This window comes from Schistocerca serialis, chromosome 9, assembly GCF_023864345.2.
Source record: "Schistocerca serialis cubense isolate TAMUIC-IGC-003099 chromosome 9, iqSchSeri2.2, whole genome shotgun sequence".
Lineage (NCBI taxonomy): Eukaryota > Metazoa > Arthropoda > Insecta > Orthoptera > Acrididae > Schistocerca > Schistocerca serialis.
The window spans coordinates 113,826,660-113,852,761 of record NC_064646.1 but is presented as its reverse complement, the minus strand read 5'-3'; the positions used below and the strand labels follow the sequence as shown (position 1 = coordinate 113,852,761).

At 40.1% G+C, this 26,102-nt stretch overlaps 1 protein-coding gene across 5 annotated transcripts in view; it reads right to left on the bottom strand.

Moving 5' to 3' along the window:
* LOC126418652 (AP-5 complex subunit mu-1-like) overlaps nucleotides 1-26,102 on the bottom strand; it is a 59,150-nt gene that overhangs the window by 22,329 nt on the left and 10,719 nt on the right. For all 5 annotated transcript variants that reach the window (XM_050085525.1, XM_050085526.1, XM_050085527.1 and 2 more), the window contains 2 exons: nucleotides 25,179-25,356; nucleotides 24,941-25,019 (listed from right to left, as the gene is read on the bottom strand). In XM_050085525.1, the coding sequence (XP_049941482.1) occupies nucleotides 24,941-25,019; nucleotides 25,179-25,356 (257 nt within the window). The remainder of the gene's footprint in view (nucleotides 1-24,940; nucleotides 25,020-25,178; nucleotides 25,357-26,102) is intronic.

The window sequence follows — 26,102 nt, the reverse complement described above, 5'->3', positions numbered from 1 at the left end:
TGACACCACCGCCCCCTGACACCGGAGACACACCTTGTGGAAATTTGTCGCCGCCGACGCGGACAGCTTCCCCGGCACATCAGGTTAGTGACTCTCACATGCTACCGATTCCCATTTGCGACAGCCCTCTAGTGAGTTCACCAGCCCAGCTGAATGCTATCATGAATGGCACAACACACAAAATTCTCACAACAGATAGGCCACAATCCGCCGACTGATGCCACATAAACTACACCTCGCTAAGGCTGCAGTAGAGGAACTTCTGCAGGCAGGTATTGTCCGTCCATTGGACAGTACCTGGTCTTCTCCCATACGTTTAGTTCCCAAAAAGGACGGCACAGTGCACCTCTGTGCAGACCGTATTAGACAATTATCCAATACCACATATACAAGACTTCGTGCAAGTACTTAGCGGAGCACGCATCTTCAGTATCTTGGACTGCCGCAAGGCATATTTACAGATACCCATGGAACAGATAGTATCGGAAGTTCCATGCGGCTTTTCGCGGATGATGCTGTAGTATACAGAGAAGTTGCAGCATTAGAAAATTGTAGCGAAATGCAGGAAGATCTGCAGCAGATAGGCACTTGGTGCAGGGAGTGGCAACTGTCCCTTAACATAGACAAATGTAATGTATTGCGAATACATAGAAAGAAGGATCCTTTATTGTATGATTATATGATAGCGGAACAAACACTGGTAGCAGTTACTTCTGTAAAATATCTGGGAGTATGCGTGCAGAACGATTTGAAGTGGAATGATCATATAAAATTAATTGTTGGTAAGGCAGGTACCAGGTTGAGATTCATTGGGAGAGTGCTTAGAAAATGTAGTCCATCAACAAAGGAGGTGGCTTACAAAACTCTCGTTCGACCTATACTTGAGTATTGCTCATCAGTGTGGGATCCATACCAGATCGGTTTGACGGAGGAGATAGAGAAGATCCAAAGAAGAGCGGTGCGTTTCGTCACAGGGTTATTTGGTAACCGTGATAGCGTTATGGAGATGTTTAATAAACTCAAGTGGCAGACTCTGCAAGAGAGGCGCTCTGCATCGCTGTGTAGCTTGCTCGCCAGGTTTCGAGAGGGTGCGTTTCTGGATGAGGTATCGAATATATTGCTTCCCCCTACTTCTACCTCCCGAGGAGATCACGAATGTAAAATTAGAGAGATTAGAGCACGCACGGAGGCTTTCAGACAGTCGTTCTTCCCGCGAACCATACGCAACTGGAACAGGAAAGGGAGGTAATGACAGTGGCACGTAAAATGCCCTCCGCCACACACCTTTGGGTGGCTTGCGGAGTATAAATGTAGATGTAGAGTGACAAACGAAAGACAGCAATAATCACACCTTTTGGCCTCTACGAATTTTGTTACATGCCTTATGGTCTCAAAAACGTTGCCCAAACTTGGCAACATTTTAGACTCACTTCTGTTTAACTGCACATACTGTTACGCATACCTCGACGTCATACTCATTTTTTCCTCTTCTGACAGAGAACACAAACTCCACCTGGCCACAATACAGGACTTATTGACTCGTTATGGAGTTGAGATCAATAATGACAAGTCACAACTCTGCTGCACCGCTGTCACTTTTCTGCGGTACACCATCTCCTTGGAAGGCATAAGCCCCCCCTCAGGAGTGGGTTGACTGCATTTGCAATCTACCTCTCCCAGTGTCATTCCATGAATTATGCCAGTTTTTAGGAACTATCGATTTCTACTGTCGTAACCTGCCAATGGTGGCAGCAATTCAAGCCCCTTTGTTTCGAGTATAGTGGTCTGACAACATGGTGAGAGCTTCTGAAGACCTTAAGTCAGCATTAGTGTGTGGTGTCACTCTCGCCCACCCTTTGCCAGATGCCTGCCTCTCTACTGCAGTGGCTGCAAGGGATTTTGCAATTGGTGCAGTCCTCCAACGGCACGTCGGTGACACGACGCAGCCACTCTGTTTCTCTAAGGCTCAACTCAAATTGTCAGCATTTGACAGAGAATTGCTTGCGGTTTATGACGCTGTAACATATTTCTGCACAGACATAACAATTTTCACAGACTATCGCCCCCTCACGGAGGCTATCCATAACCCTGCTACTGACCTTCCCCCACATAGGTTTCAGTAGATGGACTTAATTTCCCAATACACAACAGACATCAGTTACATCCAAGGTTCAGAAAATATGGTAGCCGACTACCTATCACATATCACTGCAATTTCGTCCCCCATTAATTTCAATGAATTGGCCCGCTAACAGGACACTGAATTGCACAACCTCTGACAGGACCCAGATACTTCCCTCCAGATTGTTTCCTGCAACCTACCGGGCTTGGTCAGGCCACTGTGGTGCAATACGTCCACTGGCACTGTCTGGCCTATTGCTCCCCCTGCGCTGTTATCACCAAGTATTCACTACGTTACATAACCTTTAATATCCTGGTGCTAAGGCTACAACGCACCTAGTTACAGAATGCTTTCTGTGGCCGGGTGTCAATAGGGATTGTCGTACTTGGGCCCATGCTTATTTACAGTGCCAGAGCAGCAGAGTCGGCAGGCACACACAACCCCGTCTAGGTAAATTCAACACTCCGAAAGGCCACTTCTGACGTGTGCATCTGGACCTCATAGGACCGTTACCCATGTCTGATGGTTTCAGGTATACCCTGTCTGTCATCGATCGCATTACATGTCGGGTGGAGGCAGTACCTCTGCAGGGCATCACAGCAGATTCCATAGCACACGCATTCATATCCTCCTGGATAGCCCGATTCAACTGCCCTACATCCATCACCACCGACCAGGGAAGGCAGTTTGAATCCCTGCTGTTTAACAAACTCTGCGTACTCTGTGGAGTGGACAGATTCCGCACTATGACTTATCACCCACAGAGCAACGGACTGGTCAATTGGTGGCACAGGACTCTGAAAGCGGCCTTCATGTGCCACGGTGATGAGTGGTCCAACGCCCTTCCCTGGGTTATGTTAGGAATATGCACAGCTTACAAGACAGATCTCTAGGCTTCACTTGTGGAACTCCTGTATGGCGAGACCCTAGTTCTCCTCGCAGAGTACATCAATGACGAAGCAATCGTCGACCTGTCCCACCTCCCTGCTCTAGTTGAGCATGTCCGGACACACATAGCTGTGATCCACATGCCTCCTCCATGACCACACACCTGTCCTCAAGTCTTCCTGCATTCGGCACTGGACTCTTGCAAGTTTTATGTTACGGGATGACACAGTCAAACCGGCATTACAGCCACCTTACTGTGGCCCGCATTGAGTAGTGGCTCACATGGACAATACTATGGACATTCTCGTCAGTGGCCATCGGCAGATAGTTTCCCTTCAATGCCTGAAACCAGCCTGGATGATCAAGGAATCTGTACCACACCCTCTCGAGTTGAGTGTTCCTCTGTCAGGTGCTGACTCTGATCTCACACAGACCGCCCACTCCCCTGTGCCCCATGATCATATGTGCACTGAGCCTACACCTGTGGCAACTCAGTTGTTGTGTGTGATGATACTCTACCCTCGTTTCACTCAGGCACTGCGTATGACAATCCACAACTACATGTTGTGTGTGACGTTACCCCGTCACAAGAGGTGGCACCCAATGCCCCACAGTGTTCCAGTGTTTCTCCTGAAATACATTATTTTTCCCCACCACCTCCCCTACTGCCCCCCGTGTCCACTGTCGATGAAATTTGCATCTCAATCAATGCCTCTGAGTGCCCACACGACGAGCTTTCCTTGCAGCTCCACGAGGGATCCATCTTCGTCCCCCACATAGGGGGCACTTCGCACGAGTCCACTTCCAAGTCACATATCACCATCCTGCGCACAGTCCCCATCCCAAACGGGTTGGATCAGCACCCCCTGTAAAAGAAAGCCTGTCTACGTAGTGCGTGACGTCACAAGATGGCTACACACATAGTCCCTTCTTCAACAGTTTCACGGAACAGTGCTTGTGAATAGTCGCTCGGCGAGTTTCGCGTCAGTTTACTATTATAGTGAATGGTGTTCCTGCGTTAGTGTACGTGATTTGGTTGTTTAGTTTCTGTGCACTAAACTGGTGATCTGTTTTTCTTGCCTGTGAAAATTTCGTTGCCTGCAAAATGCCGTATCGTTGTTGTGTGCCGAATTGTAGAGGAAATTACGACAGTGGACCAAAAGTAACCATGTTTAAATTTCCGGAGGATGAAGCAACGAGGAAGAAATGGTTGTCAAGTATTCGCAGAGATAACTTCACTCCTTCTTCAAGTTCAAGAGTAAGTATTTGTTTTGTTTATTTCTTAAAAGAGGTTAAGTGTGCTAACAAAAAATAGGCACTTATGCAGTAAGCAAGGTCAGCGACATTTTGACTAATATATCAGATCTTAACTGAATAAGTGCCGAAGAAAATAGCGTTTCGTTTTCTTGCCCTGGCAATTCTACAATTTAGCTGGTATAGGTTATATGAATTCTGTATTCTGCAAGTTCAACCAGTTGGTTGGTTGGTTTGGGGAAGGAGAACAGACAGCGTGGTCATCGGTCTCATCGGATTAGGGAAGGATGGAGAAGGAAGTCGGCCGTGCCCTTTCAGAGAAACCATCCCGGCATTTGCCTGGACTGATTTAGGGAAATCACGGAAAACCTAAATCAGGATGGCCGGACGCGGGATTGAACCGTCGTCCACCCGAATGCGAGTCCAGTGTCTAACCACTGCGCCACCTCGCTCGGTCAAGTTCAACCAGTATAGCCTAAGCACAGCCATACTTACGTAGTTAAATGTCTCAGTATATCTTTATACTTACTGTTTATGCTGCCTGTTATTAGGAATAAAAGTCGGTTTATAATTAAGTACGTGCACTTAAGATACAGACGACTTTCGATGTACTCTGCTTCTGTATTTAGTGTTTCTTTTTGCTGTAAAAGTCTTTAGGAAGTTGCCTGTTCAAAAACAAGTAATGTGGTGTACCCAGAAATTGAAAATGAAGTAAAAACAGTGTCTCAGTCGCTTGTTTTTAATAAATTATTGGTGGGAATTTGAAGTCATTGCAAGGAATGTTACTATTAGGGAATATAGTAGGCTTTAGACTTAACAGTGAACCATAGACAGGAAAAATGAATGAGTACATGAATGGATTAACAGGCCATCATAAAATGCAAAGGGAGAAACTGTGAAAACATGTAAAAAATAAAAAAATACTTGTGGATTTTACAAATTCTCACTTTCTAGGTCTGGAATTTCAGATACATGCCAGTGGCCTACACAGCTGTCTTATAGATACACAGCTAAAGTACTTGAAAGCAATTGTGTGCTCATGTTTGGCCTAATAGGTAGCACATAAGTGGCAATGTATTAGTTCATCATACTGTCAGTTTTTATGTAAGTTATGAACTGATATCAAAAGCAAAACAGTGTCTATCTGATAAAAAGCACTACCTTTAAGTATTTCATAGTTCTAAAGGTTACACAGTGTGACAATTACTTTGTATTATTCTGTTACTGTGTCACAGTTGCTTCTATGGATTACACCTGTGTGAGTTTGGTATCATCATGCTTTCCTGTGTCCGAGGTGTATGTGTGGGGTGGGGGTGGGGGGTGGGGGAATAGAGCAAGACATTAAGCAAAAATCCCACCCCTCTTGTGAATATATGAGCTTCAAGGCTAAATTATAAAAAAATTATCACTGTTATTGAATTATGCTACAAACATTAGTCAATGTTTGTAATTTTTGATGGGGCAAGTACTTTCTTCATTTCACCATCTCTTTAAGAGCTTGTTGCCATGACATGTAACTGCATGTGTTTTGATATTGTAGTGTTACTGTTTTATAGAGTTACTATGCCATGGCCACATTTATCACTTGAGTATTCTTCTGCATTTCAGTTGGGAGTCTATTTGTATTTTAGAACTAGAAACTAACTTTATATTCTTAAATTGTTTTCACACTATTAATATTGTCATCACATTCAGTTGTAAGCACCTTTTTCATTTTTTATTCATTTTTAATTACAGGTATGTCATGTTCACTTCCACAAGGATGATGTTATTTGGGAAACACAAACTGTGGATGAAAGGACTGGTCAGTTATTAAGAGCCCCCCTTCTCAAACCACGTTTGAGACCAGATGCAGTTCCATCACTACTCCCAAACTGTCCTTCCTACCTTTCAAAGGAAGAAAGTAGACATGAAGGGCCAGAGGAGAAAAAGCAAAGGCTTGAAAATGAGCAGTTAGCTGCAGCGTTACAATATAGTTTAGCATCACAGGAGGACTATGAAAACACTTTCAGCTTCAGTTCTTTAGAAGAGTTGATGTTGCGTACGAAGGAAGTGGAATTGCCCAACGAGTGGAGTGTGATCAAAAAACACAGTGATTTTGTTTGTTTTTTAAAGATAATAAGAAATCCAGCACCATTAATCACACATTCTGTCGTTATAGATAGTAATTTAAATGTTTCATTATTTAAGAAAGATGTACCACACATTCTGTCGTTATAGATAGTAATTTAAATGTTTCATTGTTTAAGAAAGATGTACAAATTAAGACATTAGGAAAAAGATCTTTTCCTGTAATTGTAACCAATATCCATGAAGTTGTCAGTGTACTACAGGAGTTTTCAGACACAGATTGTGGGCACTCAGAAACTTCTATAGATAGTATTGTAGAGATAGTGAAAGACAGTCTAGGAGTGCTGAAAGACAGTTTACAGGAGAGTGAAAAGGAGATGGTAGACTTTATATATGAACAAGTTAGTTTCATAAATGTAAAGAAATTTAATCATAGGTTTAGTTCTACATTTATGATACTGTGTTGTTTGCTATTTTCAATTTCATCTCATGCTTACAATTTTTTACGTAGCAGCTCATTAATGAAAATGCCACATCCAAGCACTCTGCGTAGGATCTGCAACAAATTTAATGTGAATCCATCTCACGAAAGGCTTGGGGGAAGTAATTTCCTGTGCTATGCAAGACAGAAATTTCAATACTTGAACAGCGATGATGTCAATGTTGTTTTGAGTGTAGATGAAATTCATCTAAATTCTTATTTGGAATATAAAGGAGGTAGTGTTTTGGGCATGTCATATAACTCGGAATGTGCTGCAAATTCAGCATTTGTATTTATGTTGCAGAGTGTCAAGTCTTTGTACAGGGATGTTGTTCACATTTTACCGGTGAAAACCATTTCATCTAATGCATTATACGATGTGCTACTGGCCATAATAAATGGCCTTGAACTAATAGGCTATAGGGTTTTTTGTGTGGTGACTGACAACAACAAAATCAATAGCAAAACCATGTCAATGTTTTCTCTGGATAAAGCTGTTAATATAGTTTTTAAACATCCATCTGATCCTAATCGCCCACTTTTCATTTTAATTGATGCCATACACATTGTTAAATGCATAAGAAATGTGTGGCTGAACCAAAAAAATTATGGTAAAGATATGTTTTATCCTCATTTCCAGTTAGAAAAGAAGTGGAAGAAAATAAGTTTTCTGTAGCTTCTTTTAAAACACTGAAACAGATTTATGACATAGATTCCAGTTCTTTAGTAAAATATTGTCACACATTGTCTCTCAAATCACTTTGCCCTACATCGTTAGAAAAACAGAACATGAAACTAGTGCTGCAGATATTCAATTGACATGTGTCAGAGGGCCTTGAGGTAGCTAGTGATAAATTTGATTTGAGACATGCACCATCAACAGCAGAATACATTCGAATAATAACAAAATGGTTTGATGTCATGAATGTGAAATCAGTGTTTAGAGGGAAACACAAACAGAATCCTTATATGGATCCGTTGACAACTGATAGCGTTTCTACGCAATTTTTGCTAGATTTTCTAGACTGGCTTGATGTGTGGAAAGCAAAGGGTTTGTCAAGTGGGTTTCTCACAAAAGAAACATTTTTTGCTATTCAGCATACAACATATGCTGTTGTAGAGATTGCTCGATACTGTACTGAAGAGCTAGGTATGAGCTATTTACTGACAGCTAAGCTACAAACAGATGTGCTTGAGTGGCGTTTTGGAAAGTACAGACAGCTTGCAGGTTCCCAACACAATGTTTCAGTGACACAAGTCTATGAAGCAGAAAAGAAGCTTCGAATTCAAAGTGTAATACCTTTAGTTTTATGTTCTCCTTCCTATGGCAATATCACAGTAGGGGCCATAAAAATTTTTATGTTTTCTGAAGTTGAAGAAACAGACACATTAGACATAGAAGTCAGTGTAACTGTAGACGATGTTCTTTCAGTGAAAGATATTGCAACGTCTTTAACTTTCATTGCAGGCTACTGTGCTCATGCAGTGATTAAGAAGCTGAAATGTGAGAGTTGCCTTAATGAAATTGTGATTGAAAAGGAGTTGCCAATAAACGAACATTTTAGTTTGATACAGAGACTTGATCATGGAGGACTAAAATACCCATCGGACACTATTTTAAATATGATTGTCTACACTTATATTGTCATCAGCAAACTTCTCAAAGAACATGAAAGAGATTTTCTTGCCTGTACGAATCAACGTGCTATTGCCTGTGCAGTAGCACTTGCTACTCTTCACGAAAATGACTTTTTATTATTTGATGGGGTATGCTGCAATGGACATTCATCCCAGGCAATAATGAAAAGTGTTGTTTGGGTTGGTGTCAATATATTTTTAAACAACTACTGTAAAAAGGTTAATGGAAAAAAAAATTCAAAAAACACTCAGCGAAAACTGCAAACTCTTACAACATAATTTTGAAATCTTTATCTTAGATTCTTTTTAAATCATTAATACAAAACCTATCATCAGTAATATTGCTACATCAACAAATGCCTCTTAAGCTGAACTAGTCAGGTTAATCTGAAACTAGTCAAACTTACGAAATTGCAACTTATGGCTGAGAGTTTGTATAAATATTTTAATATACAGCTGCTAACAGCTATCAACACTAATAGCCTAACTTGAAATTTTTATCAAAGAAATTAATCTTTAATATAAAGAATCTTACACTAATTCTTTCTCAGTTGATGTTGGTTGGTGAATGATACATACAGGAGGGAGGGGAGGGGGTGTGGCAGGCAGAGAGGACCAATAGTAATCTTTTTATAGTATGTGAAACCTAAAAATCAATTCGTTTGCTTTTCCGAGTATGACTTAAACCACTTCTTTGCTGCATGCCTTATTCATAGTATTTCTAATTTGTGTAATAAAGTTATGTGGCCCAACATGGCACATGCCTTTGACAAAGAAAAGACAATGCCATTTTGATCACCTTCCTTTATTATTTTGAGAAAAACTTACACAAACTGTGCTATAGCAGACTCCACTTTTTTTGCAAACAAGGTTAGTTTGTTTTGGTGATAAATGGAAGACAAGAGCAAAATTGCTCTATAGTTCTCTACATTCTCTGCAACACTTTTCTTTGTATACTGAAGTTATTACTTTAGCTTGTGATACATGTGAGAAATCTGCCAATTTGTAATGATTCATTAATTGTTACTGTTGAAAAAGCTACTGTAGTATTTATGCATTCTTTAGGTAGACAAACTTCGATTTCACGTAGTGTTTGTGGTGTTCCTCTGTCTTCTACTACTGTCACTGTTATGAGTGCAGATGTGCATGCTGTGACAATTGCCTCTCTTTTTCTGAGTTTACTACTTTCTCTGCAGCTGTTATAACTGTTGTTCTCTCAACATTTTCTTATGTAGATCATGTTTGCATATATTTTACTACCAATACAAATGGAGAAGCTGGTAGGGGAGGGCTTTGCAGTACTTTCATGGACTTCTTTGTGTATAATGATTGGCAGGTCTCCTCATCTAATAGTAATGTAATTGTGGAACAGCTCTCACTTCTGTTACAAGCACTATTGAGTGCCACTAATCCTCAGGTTGACTAATTACTGAGCTCTTTAAATAGATGCTTGCTCTGTGCCATAAAGTGCCTTCTTGTTAGCTCATCTTTGCTGAGGAGGAAAATATCTGAGGTGGACTCTCAGGTATGCCCTTCTGTTGGCTTTTTGAATATATTTGTTTATAAAAGAATATTAAAAAAGCTTAAGCCTGTCACAATTGCTTTTCACTCACCTAATCTAATTAATGTAACCAGATCATATTCCAACACCACTTGACACATTTTTGCCACATAACATACACTTACAGTTGGTAATTACTTGCAATTTACAGGGTGACCTAATATAATGTCTATATGCATCGCCATTTTTCTACTACAGTGCTTTCATATGCATTCTTCCTACACAAAACTTTATGGTGCAGTGTTTTATTTGCATTCTTTTAGTGTCCCACTTACTTAAAGACCTTCCATTACTGCCCAGGAGATTATAAAATAGCAATTTAATAATTAATGCTGTTCAAAATTTATCATTATTATTCCTAAAATTATGAAACTTAAGTCTCAAGAATGTGGTTATTGTTAATGTTTGGCCTTGGTGTCCATAAGTCTTAATTATTTTGTCCCTACATAGTATTCATTCTGTACATCTATAATTTTCTATTGTGAACCACTATAATCTAAAATTTTTCTCATTCCATGTGTTAGTGATTATTGACAAGATTGTATGGAAGATGAACAAAAGAAATAAATAAATTCATTCATACACAGAATTTTTGTACTTAATTTGCATTCATTCATATCAGCGTGGTCAGTAGATGAAACTTGTTTTCCACTTCTAAACAATTACCAGTATATATATTTTGGAATGATGATCTGTTAAAGTATTGCAACTAAATAGAGCTGAACCCCCCCCCCCCCCCCCTTTCCCCAAACTTATGGAAGAATGAAGTATCTAAGCCACTAGTGAGTGCAGCCCAAATGTGATGCCAAATGAAGGTAAGTGTTCATTTTTCACAATTATTTCATCACAGGTCACATCACGTCATAAAACTTCTCAACAGATGAAATGCAAGTTTACTTCGTAGTTGAAATTTATTTATGTGCAATTCATGCAAACAGTTTGTTTCAAAGTATATACTTCTTAGTACAGAAACATTCTTTCTTCAAAAGTATTCAGTTTAGAGCAGCGAAATTCTAACCTGGTAATCTGTATTTTGAGACCTCATGTAATTTCAATACATAATGGAAATTTAGTTAACTTACTGAGAAAAGAGAATTCATTGAAATTTGTATTGGCATACCAAAACTTTATGGCAATACCATTACATACTCATCTTAGGTCAGTGAGATTTTCTTAATGGAAAGAAAGTTTCTTAGGGAAAGGTGCACAAACTGAAAAGAGATATCATATCAGTCATTAGAACTGCATTTCACTTAAAAAAATTAACAGGAGAAATTTCTTTAAATTTAAAAAAAAAGCATGAATACAAGGATGCTGAAATGGTGGACTAAAACATATGTAGAACATGTCTTTCAGGGCAGTGTTAGTTTTTGAAACGACTCATACAATTGCTTATTACCAGTGCCTCTCTATAGGAGGTGTTATAATTCGAACACTATTTGCCCAATTTTCGTGTTTCTTTTTTTAATTCACAGGTATATCATCCAATCAGGTTTTAAAATGGATTTTGCTACATAAGGAATAAACAGCAGCAATAAAAGTGTCCGTAAAATGCTAGCTGCCAGTGTGCTACTTTGCAAAGTGCCGTCCTCCACATTATTAGACCTGCGTCAAAGTGATGCAATATTTAACTTAAAAAACAAAACAAAAACCCTAATAGAAAGTCCACGAGAGCATACGAGAATCTTTCGCGGGTGGCTTTCAATCAAAATTTTTGTCATTAAAAATCATCTTACACAGGAACTGCAAAACGGAAGAATGGTGAATGGTGGTCAGCCATAAAAGATAAAACTATACCGTTGCAGACGTTTAGATTGGCCTTTTCGAGATTTACAATTTATACTACAGCACTTACAGTTTAGGAATGGTATTGGAACGGAGCACACTGGTGGCAAACACTTGCACTTTGTGTAGCCGACGATCTTTGAACGGCTAACCAGACTGCCATGCAACTTTAAAATAAACTACAATGAAATGGGTCCATTTATTTGGGAGTTTTGATGCCTCAGATAATGAAAGTTATTACAGCCACTTTTTACGCCGGGGCTAAAAGGTATGCAGAAATAAGTTACAGACAAAAGAACTGGGTCATTTGAGAAAGGAAATCTTGTAATTCATGAGAGAGGTATGCCAGATTTCTTTATGAATTTTCCTCGTGCGGTTCCCGTAACAGTCTATTGCTGTGGCCAAACGGACTGCGAGCACCAGCACCAGACTATGTGCGTGACGTCACTGAGCAGGCTCGCAGGCTTTCCTCTATAGGGGGTGCTGGTTGGATACGGCTGGCATAGCTGCAACATTCAGCATTGACGGAATGCTCATGATGCACACATCCCTCTTTGCCTGTACTGCAACACTGACATCTTCCGTGCCAGTCCAGTTCACATGTGCAGGCAGGTCGACCAGTCCCCCCCCCCCCCCCCCCCCCAACTGGATGGTGGACTATACCTGCACTAGTCCACCCTGCACCAATAGCATGGACTCTTTGCATATGCCTCTATCAACCGGCAAGCATCCTACAACACCACTACACAGGAAGACGCCCACGTCCTGCCCCTCTGTGGCAACCAACGACCACCAGTAACTGCCACCTACAAAGTGCAGAGTAAACAGTCTTTGGGGACTGGTTGTTCTTTGGTTTGGTCTCACGGAATGAGGTTACGGCGTGCGTGTTGTGAGTTTCTGCATTATTTTTCTTGTGTTTTGTGTAATTATACGAACCTTAATAAAAGTGCCTGATCATAGTACGTTGGAGTTTTCTGTGTGTGGTCAGTCGCTATAACTATAAAACCCACAACTGGTTTAATGTAGCTCTCCATGCAACTCTATCCTGTGCGAACCTCTACATCTCCAAATAACTATTGCAAACTACATCCTTCCGAATCTGATTACTGTATTCATCTCTTGGTCTTCCTCTATGATTTTTACCCTCTGCTCCCCACACTTCCTTAAAGCACTAAATTGGTGATCACTTGATGCATCACAATGTGTCCTATCAACCGATCTCTTCTTATAGTCAGGTTGTGTCACAAATTTCTTTTCTCCCCAATTCTACTCAGTACCTCCTCATTAGTTACATGTCTACCCATCTAATCTTCAGCACCACATTTTCAAAAGTTTCTATTCTCTTTTTGTCTAAACTGTCTATCATCCATGTTTCACTTTCACACATGGCTACAATCCAGACAAATACTTTCAGAGAAGACTTCCTGACACTTAAATCTATAATCGATGTTTAAATATTCCTCTGCCTCAGAAACGCTTTTCTTGTCACTGTCACCCTACATTTTATATCCTCTCAACTTCAGCCATCATCATCTACTACTTTAAAGCTTTATTTCCTAATCTAATTCCCTTAACACTGCCTGATTTAATTTAACTACATTCCATTATCCTTGTTTTCCTTTTGTTGATATTCCTCTTATATCCTGCTTTCAAGACAATGTCCACTTCATACAGCTGCTCTTCCAAGTCCTTTGCTGTCTCTGACAGAATGACAATGTCATCAGCAAACCTCAAAGTTTTTGTTTCTTTTCCCTGAACATTAAGTCCTACTCCTAATTTTTCTTTCGTTTCTTTTACTGCTTGTTCAGTGTACAGATTGAACAACATCAGGATAGGCTACAACATTGTCTCTCTCCTTTCTCAACCATTTGCTTCCCTTTCATCCCCCTTGACTCTTATTACTGCCGTCTGGTTTCTGTACAAGCTGTAAATAGCCTTTCACTCCCTGTATGCTATAAACGTAGATTTGCCTAACTGATCTTCCCCAAGGTTAACTTCTACCGTTTTTCCACTCTTCTGCAAAGAATTTGTGTTAGTATTTTGCAACCATGACTTATTAAACTGATATTTATGATATTTTTACACTTTTCAGCAACTTTGTAATTGGAATTATTACATGCTTCTTGAAGTCTGAGGGTATTTCGCCTGTATTATACATCTTACACATCAGATGGAAGAGTTTTGTCATGGCTGGCTCTCTCAAGGCTATTAATAGCTCTGATGGAATGTTGTCCACTCCGGGGGCCTTGCTTCAACTTTCATCTTTCAGAGCTATGTGAAATTCTCCTCACAGTATCATATCTTCCATCTCATCATCATCTACATCCCCTTCCCTTTCTATAATATTACCTTCAAGTTCCTCTGCCTTGTATAGACTCTCTATATACTTCTTTCACCTTTCTCTTTTTTGCTTAGGACTGGTTTCCCATCAAAGCTGATATACAGCTGCTTCTCTTTTCTGCAGAGGCCTCTTTAATTTTCATGTGAGTGGTATCTATATTTATCCTAATGAAATATGCTTTTAAATACTTACATTTGTCCTCCAGCCATTCCAGCTTAGCCATTTTGTGCTTCCTGTGAATCTGATTTTTTATATGTTTGTATTCCCTTTTGCTTGCTACATTTTTAAATTTTCTCCTTTCATCAATTAAATTCAATACCACTTGTATTATCCAATGATTTCTACTAGGCTTTGTCTTTTTACCTATTTGATCCTCTCCTGCCTTCACTACTTTATCTCTTAAAGCTACCTATTCATCTTCTACTGTACTCCTCTTCCTGTTCTAGTCAATTGTTGCCTAATCCTCCCTCTGAAGCTCTCAGCATCATATGGTTCTTTCAACTCATCCAGGTCTCACCTTCTTAATTTCTTACCTTTTCCCAATTTCCCCAGTTTTAATCTACACTTCTTAACCAATAAGTTATGGTCAGAGTTCACATTTGCCCCTAGAAATGTCTTACAGTTGAAAACCTGATTCCTAAATCTCTGTCTTACCATTATACAATCAATTTGAAACCTTTCGGTGTCTCCGTGTCTCTTCCACATATACATATACATCATTCTTTCATGATTCTGAAACCAAATGTTCGCAATGATTAAATTGTGCTCTGTGTGAATCTCTGCAGGCAGCTTCCTCTTTCCTTGCTTCCCCCCTCCGGTCCATATTCACCTACTACTTTTCCTGCTCTTCCTTCTCCTACTATCAAATTCCAGTCCCCCATCATTATTAAATTCTTGTCTCCTTTAGCTATCTGAATAATTTCTTTTATCTCGTCAGACATTTCTTCAATCTCTACAATAATCCATTCACTATGCTGTTTATAGTAGCTTACCCACATCCTTGTTTTCTTACTCATTATTAAACCTACTCCTGCATTACCCCTATTTGATTTTGTATGTACAATCCTGTATTCACCTGCCCAAAAGTCCTGTTCCTCCTGCCACCAAACTTCACTAATTCCCACTATATCTAACTTCAACCGATCCATATCCCTTCTCAAATTTTCTAATTTACCTGCTCAATTATGGGGTCTGTAGAGTGCCAATTTTTTTTCTTCTCATGATGACAACATTCCCCTGGGTAGACCCTGCCTAGAGATCCAAATGGGGGACTATTTTACCTCTGGAATATTTTACCATGAAGACACCGTCATCATTTAATGATACAGTAGAGCTGCATGCCCTCGGGACAAACTATGACTGTAATTCCTCTTGCTTTCAGCTGTTCGCAGTACCAGTATGGTGAGGACATTTTGGTTGATGTTAAAAGCCAGATCAGTCAATCATCTAGATTGCAACTACTAAAAAGACTGCTGCCCCTCTTCAGGAACCTCATGTTTGTCTGGCCTCTCAACAGATACACCTCTGTTGTGACCTATGGTGCAGCTATCTGTGTCAATGATGCACACAAGCTATCCCACGGATGGCAAGATCTGCTGTTAATGGGGGGAAGGAAGAATGTCATAAAATTAAAAGTTATTTTATGAAGAATGTCATAAAATCATTTTTTCATTTTTCAGGTTAACCGAATTATGAACAATATCTATAACATAGAACAAGGGCCTGGAATGATATGCAGGGTGTCTGAGCTGTGCTGGAGTTGCAAAATTTGAGACAGCCTTTCTATTAATTGAGATGTTGCCTGAAGTAATCCAGATAATTCTTGAACCTAAGTTTTATAACCCAGCCTATACATTTTTGATTACCTATCGACAGTCACCTTATTTATGGGCAATAAATGAACTTCCTTGAATGACGGCATTACACCTTGCGCTACAAATACATGTGCTGTTGGTGCAAGAGCAGTGCTGTCATGTGCCACTCCAAGAAGACACCCTCCTTTGTGATCCATGGTTGATTTCATGTGTATCTCATCCAATATGAGTGTCACAAAACACTCATGAGATTTCAGATTTGATACTTTCTCCTAATATAAACCAAAGAAGTTACAACTATTGGGATTAATTTCAACATTACCACAGATGTTTTTGATTGCACTGTGACGTGGTAGAAAAATATTACCAGTGCTATGTATAAACCTTTAAGCACGGCTTAAAAGAAAAAAAAAAACCAAGGATGTGAAAATTAGAATGTGGGGAGCAAATCTATGTTTTTTAGGAGGTGAAGCTGCCTTTTTATAAACTCAGTGGAAGTTCTAGTTCTCCCCTCACACTCTAAATTGCACAGCAACTCAAGAAAAATACCACGTAGGTGACATTCTTCTTGACTGCATGTATAAGACCTACTGCAAATTTTACATAAGGAATAGTACTTGCAGTTTTTGCAACATTTTTGGATGAGATTTGTTGGCCCTTGACAGAAACACTTACACTCAGCTTTGAATCAGTAGCTATGTACAGACAGCATATGGAGTTTTCTCAATATCAAAATAGAAAAAACGAAATATATGAATTCTTCACTGCTGTAGACCACTTTCCACTGCACTTTGCACACTAAAATTTCTTTATTAGTCATGAAATGAGCTGGAATATATCTTCTTATTATATTCTTCCAGTGATTTAACACATGAGTCTATGGCTGCCTTTAGTGCAGCAACCTCATGCTTTTGCTGCTTTTCAGGTGGAGATTCCCTGTTGATTGATGTTGATAAGTAAGAAAGGCATTTAGGAAGTTTGCATGGTACAGCAGTTCTTTTGAGTTCTGACTTGCTCAGAGGTGAAGTTATTGTAGCTCCCATTTTCCAGTCTACTGTACTCATTTCCCATAACAAATCACCTTCAAAGAAATGTAGGTGACAGACCTATTAAGAGATGAAAAATATATAGTATATATAGTATTAACAACACAAAAATATTACTATGAAACAATATTTAACTGCTAAGTACTTTCATCATGCTGTCTGTATCAATGCTTAAAATGAAAACTACTCACCGCAGAATGCTTGCTGGGAATGAAATTATCCCTTTTGGTTGCAGATAATCATTTAGCATGCATTTGTCCAACAGAAGGAAATGTAAATACACGAACTTTGTTCTTACTGGTGTAGTTACCGACACAGCCAGGAACACAACACTTGCTCGTATTGTACTGATTAGCACTGAGCTGTTAAAAATGGCTTATGATTCAGAAACCACTACATATCAGAAAAAGACACAGTGATTTCAAACAAAATTCCAGTACAATTCACCAGCACAGAACAACCAAAACTTTTAAGCAAGAAGATCCGTTAGTTTGGAGATTGGTGAGGGGGGGGGGGGGCACAACAACTTTCCGCTGATGCAGAGGGAGATGAGTAGGTTGATGTGCCATTTCCAAACATGTCACTGCGGTGGCTCTGGCCAATGCCACCTAGATGATGTTGCTCTGGCTGTTTTACCTGAATCCCATGACATCACAGCCTGACTCTCAATGAGCTGTAAGGCCTTCCCTCTAAGCAGTGCTGGTTCTACTCACTAAGAAATTCTTAATCCAGTCACGTAGCTCACTTGACTCTCATTATGATCATACTTTAATAATAAGCATGTATGTGGTACGGTGTCAAGTGCCTTTTGGAAGTTAAGAAATACTACATTTACCTGACTGCCTTGACACATGGATTCATGGCTTTAAGGATGTTATATGAGAAAAGTGCGATTTGGGTTTCACACGATCAATACTTTGCCTTTGGAATCCATGCTGGTTGGTATTGAGGGGTCATTCTGTTTGAGGTATCTCATTACATTAGAGCTCAGAATGTGTTTTAAGGGTCTACAGTATGGATGTCAGTGATATTGGATGGTGGTTTGTGGATCAGTTCTGCTGCCCGTCAAATGCTCCACTTGTAGATGGGTGTGGCTCATGCTTTCTTTCAACCACTCGGCACAGTTTTTTGTTTGAGGGATCTTTAGTGTATTAGGAATAAAACAAGGGCTAACTCAGCTGCAAATCTGGTATAGAATCTGAGAGGGATTACATCAGGCCCTGGAGCTTTGTTCAGTTTTAATTATTTGAGCTGTTTCTAAATGCTACACACATTAATACCTATTTCATTTCTGCAGTCGTACAAGATTTAAATTGAACAACTACTCCTGGGCTTTCCTTAGTAAAGTAATGTTTGAAAACAGAGTTAAGCACTTCTGCTTTACCTTTGCTATCCTCAAGTTTAGTTCCTGTGCTGTCCACAAGTGTCTGGACACTATCTTTAGTGCCACTAACAGCCTTTGCTTATGAGCAGATTTCCTTTGGGTTTTGTGAAAGGTCTTTCAATAATATACTGCTAAGGTAGTGGTTAAAGATTTCGCACATTGCTCTCTTGACAGCCAAATGTATTTCAATCTGCATCTCTCTATCTACAGCCCTAGGCTGTGTTTTACACCTACTATGCTGTTGTCTCTGCTTCTTTAGAAGTGTCTTTACAGTTACTGTATAATATGAACTGTCCCTCCTAACATGAACTTTCCTACTAGGTGCATATCCATTCAGTGCATGGTCAGCTTTTCTTTTAATCTTGTGTCATAGTTTTTCTACATCCTCCTGTACAGACCTATATGTTTCAAGTTTCTCACTGGGGTATGACAGTACTGCCTCTTCATCTATTTTGCTGAACATATAAATCTTTCCAACTGTTTTAGTTGCCCTCTGTAATCATTATTGCTGCATGTTCACTGATATCAGTTTTAATGTGGACATCCTCTAAAAGCGAAATTATAACGAAATCCAGATCTTTAGCTGCTTACAGGTGTTGATAAATATCAATGAGGACAGTTGAAAAATCTGTGTCCCGATCGGGACCCGAACCTGGGACCTGCTGCTTACATGGCAGACGCTCTATCCAACTGAGCCACCGAGGACACAGAGGATAGTGTGACTGCATGGACTTATCTCTGGCACACTCCCCATGAGACCCACACTTTCCATCTTTCTGTCCACACACTACATTTGTAGTGCCCCTGCTCACCATACTCACTACTCGCGGCAGTCAATCTACTGATTCCCATAGCACTACAAATGTAGTGTGTGGACAGAAAGTTGGAAAGTGTAGGTCTCATGGGGAGTAAGCCAGAGATAAGTCCCCGCAGTCGCACTATCCTCTGTATCCTCAGTGGCTCAGTTGTATAGACCATCTGTCATGTAAGCAGGAGGTCCCGGGTTCGAGTCTCGGTCAGGGCACACATCTCTCAACTGTCCCTGTTGATATTTATCGATGCCTGTAAGCAGCTAAAGGTCTGAATTTCATTACAATTTCATTCTTTGAGAGCTGCAATATCACCAATGGTATCAGTACAGATACCAGCTTCATATTGTCTAACAGGTTGGGTCTTATGTGTTGCCATTAGATATAATGTATTTCCATCATGAGTGGGTTCTGACCTATCTGCTACGTGTAATTTTCAGAGAAGGCATTTAGTAACATTTCACACAATGATACATCATGCCCACAACTAAACAAAACAGTAACACAAAACAGTAACTATGCCAATTGATTGTTAGATGATTTAAGCTCCTCTGATAATTGCAATATGATTGGGGAACTTACATACTAGTGAACCAAGGTTTTCTCTACAGTTTTCGGTTGCATCAGGAGTGAGTCTGGTGGTCAATAAAAGCATCAAATTATAAATTTGTTCTGGTGTAATGACAAGCGCCGGCACGAAGATCAAGAACGATAAAGCAGAGAGGGCTGTGAGACAACGTCAGCCAATAGGACACTGACTAGAACGTCACCGTGACAGGAGTGGCCTGTACACAAAAAGAACAGAAGTGACGCACCACCTAGCCTTGGCCGCACTACAAGAGGCGCACTAGAAGAGCAGCACTAAAAGACGAGCAGTGATATTAAGGACATCAGTGACTTAGGAACTTGTGTGATTAGATTGCATGGAAACTGTATATTTCAAAGAACACCGATTATTTGCGTTTCACTGAATGCTTGGAACACCACCTCGTACATATGCAAGTTAAGCATTGTCAATTCAATTACTGTAATCAGCTCCATTAATATGATTGTCTTGTATGTTGTCTAGCTATCCGAGAAAACAGCTTCCTAGGCACCCCATAAGAGACGAGGGGGCAGGATCCCACAAACTTTATGCCCATCCCTGATAATGAGACTTACCTGAAGAATGTTGCATGCAGCTTCAATTTACGTATGGGTGAATTCGAGTTTCTTGTCTACTGTGACAAATTCACCATGCCTATACTTTCAATACACACTTAAATTTTCCCCAAAAATCTCAATGCTGTTAATTTCACATTTTAATTAGGTTTCTATACCTAGTATTATGTGAGTTTCACTGCTTCTTAGGAGCACTTCAAAGTCTGGCACACTGTGTTGTGAATGCTTTGGCAGTTAACAACTAGGATTTTAATACTATCATCTCTCTCTCTCTCTATGTGTGTGTGGGGAGGGGGGGGGGGCGCACGCGCGCCCACGGCAAGTATGTGGGGCGGCATTTCTTTGTCTGTGACATTCTGGCAGTATGAACTTCAGTTTTAATTGATAACATGATCTGTAAAACATTTGCATGGCTTTATCAACATGATGTGGAATGAGTTAGCTCACAGACTACATATACATGATTTATTTGTACATTTGTCTGCACCAACATCTATACTCCAAAGCTACCCTATGGTCTATGGTGGAAGGTACTTTCCACACCACTGTCACCTCCCACTTTTCCTGTTCCAGTTGAGCATGGTGAGCAGGAAGAATAACTGCTGGCAGTTATGGATGATAATGATTATTTTTACTTGTAGTGCTGCAGCTGCAGATATTACTATTCTTCTCACATTGTAATAGATTATTTATGATTGATATAATACGTGAATACACAGACTGTGGTGGGCTTAAAATGCCCATCTTCTTGAACAGGTACCTACAAGATGATTGTGGGTGAACACCATATATTATCCTCGTGACTATTACTTTTCTCTCACTTCTAGTTTTCATCAATATGTACTACCAAAAATTTGGAAAATTATACTCTATCTACAGACTCCTGGTTATATGCTACATTAACTGCCAGTGTTTTTCTCATTGTTGTACAGAACAGAATACACTTTTTCTCAAAGTTAAGGAGGAGTCTAGTCACCAAGTGACGTCAGGCAACATATGTATAAAAAAGGTTTATGTATGCCAGCTTTCACAGTCAGTGGTTCCTCTTCCAGCAGAAGGGTTGAAGGGGAAGGAAGAGGGGTGAAGGAATAGGACTGGTGAGGCAGATTCTTCCAAATTTTTTCCTTACTTTTATTCTGTTTTCTATCTTTTCCACCCTCTGCTTCTCTTTTTTGCCATTTCTACCCTTTCTAACACTCCAAACCATCCTTTCTTCCCATGATGAATTCCAGAACATATTATATCTGTTCTTTTCAAAAACATGCTTTTTAATTATCAAAACTAAGCCCCACATTCTGTTTCTTGAAACCTGCTTGTCCCTTGGAGTTATTCCAAAAGGCTTAACATTGAAAGTTGCTGTTTCTGGGTGTTATCTCTTGCACTTACATGGATAATCTGTGAACTATATGCTTCATCCGCCATTTCCACTCCACCAGACTCCTTTCCTTCTACAAAATCCTGTAGTTATCTGCCACTCATTTTTCTTGAATGCTATCATCCACCAAGTCAACTTCGAACTGTGACAGCATGCCAGACTTCACCTCAAAAAGCTATCTCACCTTCTCGTAAACTATCCCAATAGCAGTGTTTCCCTTCCTCTCCCCCTTTAGCCACCACCCCTCTCCTACAAACTGAGTTTGGCCAACCTCCTTAACATATCACAGCCTCCACCACTGCCTCCCAGACCAAAAATAACTCATAATCACAAGAAACAGTCACAACAGTACAGTGTTCTCAACCTCTCGTCTAAAGCATGCTATCCTGAATTACCTGTATTATCCAAGGGTCTCACTCTAAGCCCTACACTTGCATTTAATTACGCTACTCTGGTGAAGGACCTACTTTCCTTCACACATAATGTCAACTGGAAATATCACTTTGCAACCCACTCCCAAAGCCTTTCCAACAGCAAACCTAACATTGAACTGTGCCTTGAAAAGTTCCCACTACAATCCTAACTTGATCCACCACCACCACCTCAAGCTCATGCCTTCCAAGAATTCCTCACATTCAGCGTTGTTTCACAACCCTTCCTCAGGTCCCTGACCTCTACAGAACTTCAGGTTCTGTGTTCCCTAAAATCTGATAACTCCTTCATAATTCTCTGAGTAGACAAAGGATCTACTACTGTGGTACTTGACTGACAGGAGTATGCTAAGGTCTACACCAGCTGTCTGACACCTCTATATACAGCATCTGCCATCAAGATCCCATCTCTGTGATTCGAACTGACCTGCAGTACCTCCTTAGAATCTCAGACTCCTCACAAGGACTAACACCTCAATCCATAGAATTTCTTACCCCAGCCAAACCATGTGCCCCCAACTTTTACCTTCTTCCTAAGATCCACAAACCCAGTCATTCCAGCCATTGTATAGTTGCTGGCTGCAAAGCACCAAACAAAAGTGTATCTGCCTTAGTTGATCAACACATATAGCCCTTAGTACAAAGCGTTCCCTCACATATTAAAGACACCAACCATTTCCTAAATCATCTAAATCCATGCCCATCCAACTCCCACCACACGCCTTGCTTGTCACCATTGATTTCTATACAAACATCCCCCACATACACGGTCTGTCTGCTGCTGAACAATTCCTCAGTCAATGTTCGCCTGATTCCTAACCTACGATATCCTTCCTGCTCAACTTAATGAACTTCATATTTCTAACAACTACTTCATCTCTGAGGGGCAGACACACAAACAGATCATGGGTATGGAAATGGGAATCACGATGGCTCCTTCCTATGCCAACCTTTTCATGGGTCACTTGGAGGGGACTTTCTTGGGATCCATGTGCATTCAGCCCCTGGTTTGGTTTAGAATACACTGATGACATCTTTGTCATATGGACTCATGGTGAGGCTGACCTGTCAAAATTCCTAGAATCTCTAAATACCTTCTCCCAATTGAATTTCACAAGGTCCTGTTACGAATCCCATTCCACTTTCCTTGAAATTGATCTCATCCTCACAAAGGCCAAGCTACACACTTCTGTACTTCTGTCCACATGGGTGTGGCAGCTGCCCCCCCCCCCCCCCCCCTGCAGATATTTACAGTTTTTCACTAGTTTACTGTTTTATTTAATAAGAAATGGTGCATGTTTTCTCAGATTGTACAAATGCATTCTTGTATTTAAAATGTTTATTAAAAGCAGTTTTTCACTGGTTTAGTGTTATTTAATAAGAAGTGCTGTATGTTGTCTCGAGTCCTTGTTTCCTAAGACTAGTATGACCTGCCCCCCCCCCCACCCCCCCCACCCCCCAGTTCAGATCCTGGGTACGCCCTTGTCTGTCCATATTACACTAACTAACAAACAACAGGCAGGCAGGTTGCAGACTCTTTACAGCAATACACCGCCATACTGAACCTTCACTGACATAATTACCCCACCACCCTAGTTCAAAAGAAGATTTCCCAGGTCATCACATCCAATCCTGGTACTGTAGATCCCCCCAAAAACAACTTCTCAGCTGCCACTTATCTCAATCAGTCTTTCCTTCTCATCCCGTCTGGTAAGCCTCCCCTGACCTGGATTCTGGGCGACTTTTCCGAACTATACCCCTTTTCCTAAACTTCTCCAGTACTTTTCCTGCACCCCTCTTCCTTCCCATTCAGCCCTTTGGAAGAAGGAGCCACTGGCTCCGAAAGCTTGCACACATAAAACCCTTTTTATATGTCTGTTCTCGTGCTGCCACTTGGGGAGTAGATTTTTTGTTAGTGCAATTCCATAATGTTGTCAAAAATTGATTATTTTCATTGTTACACTTAATATATCTGCTATTTGAAAGTCACAATCATTAGTCTCTCTTGAGGATAAAAAGTTTCTCTCACAAATAATATTGTCAAAACTGGAAGTGTTGACAACAGTTACATTATGTGTATATGGCTTAATTCCAGTTCTCACTGTAGCCTATAGCATTTTCCTTGCTTCCATCATCCTCATTAGTGTTGAGAATTAATATTGGCCTCATATATTCAGGATTCAGTATGCTTTTTGTGAAGTTACACAGCATGGGACAGTTTAATATTTTTCCTTCACTTGCATATCACACGTGTGTTTCTGAATTTTCAGCAATGAAGCAACTTACCGAATTTCATTGATATGGTTTTATTCGTCCAACAGATCACGAGAAAAAATAATAGATTTAAATGAAATACATTGTTATATTATAATGTACAGTCTAATCATCATTGGTAATGGAAGGAAGTGTGTAGAAAGGGGGAGGGGGGGGGGGGGCGAGGAAGGGAAACGTAGGCTTCATTGTAGTAAGCAATTTCAAATAGATGTAGGTTGCAGGCGGCAGTAATCATGTTGAGATGAAAAGGCTTGCTCAGGATAGAATAGTGTATATAGCAGCACCAAACTGGTCTTTGGACTGAAGTTCACAACAACAACAACAAAGGTTGATAGAGTACACTGTGGGACACCAAGCAATAGTTAACCTGATGGTGGTGGTGTTGGTGGTGATGGATGACAACTTGCAGTGATGATGATGACACCATTAAAGTGAAAAAAGTCAATGATTACCAAGTACAAAAAAGAATGATGCTATTTAATTTAAAATATTCCCTTAATAATTACCGGGGTTAGGTTGATCCCATTTACAGGTGTACACAATGATAATCCATGAAGTACTTCCAAAGCTGTTGAAACACTTGACCTAAAACAAGAATATACACAATCTTAACTTTGTTACAGATTTCCAGATGTTGTAGATAGTTATAAACAGGGAGAAGGAAAAGGAAGAAGAAGAAGAGAAGAAGAAGAAGAAGAAGAAGAACTATTGAGACTGGACAGTATGCTCAAATTAAGTTCTTACATGTTCACAAGAGACTTGCAGGTGTTAATGTCTACTGCTTCAAGTGGCAAGGCACAGAACATGAGGCCCCGGCCCTCTAGTACAACAACTGGCCACAGGGTGCCTTTCTCGACTTCCAAGTGAAATGCTGGATACAAAGCTGGTTTGTCACAGCCGTCCCTTGACTCGACAAAACAATCTGAAATACAGAAAAAGCAAATTAATGACATCAGGAAAGATTATAGTTACCGATGGTCTATTTTGCTGTGGATAAAATCTGTCAGAATAGTTATTTCTTAGCACACAGAAAATCTCAAAAATTTAAAACAGAGTGCCTGAGGCAACTCACAAATGAAATAATTTATATCTTCATATACTTCACAAGCACTGCACAGAGCATCATTGAGGGTTGTACCATCATCAGTCATTCCCTTTTCTGTGCTGGTCACAAACAGAGTGAGGGAAAACAGTTGCCTGTACGTGTATGTATGAACCTTACAATCCCTTATTTTGCCTTACATGAGATGGGCATTGGAGCCAGAAGAATCATTCAACTATCTGTTACAATGGCTGGCTTTTTTAAACTTCCCCGATAGCATCCTACATAAAGATCATTTTTTTCTCTTGGAGGATTCCAATTTTAACTCAAAGAGCAGTTCTGTCACACTATCATGCTGATTGAGCTGATGAGTAATTGCTTTGATGTCATCCTATAATCTGACCAAGTTCGGATTCCACACATTCAAGCACAAACATTTTGTATGTGGTCTCTTTTATGAGTGCACTATATTTTCCCAGAAATCTCCTAATAAACTGCACTGATTCATTCACCTTCCCTACAACAAAGCTGATGTGCTCATTCCATTCCATTTCATCTCATTTCACAAAGTTATGCCTAAATATTGATGAGAATGAGCTAAGAAAATACCATTAATAGTAGTGGTA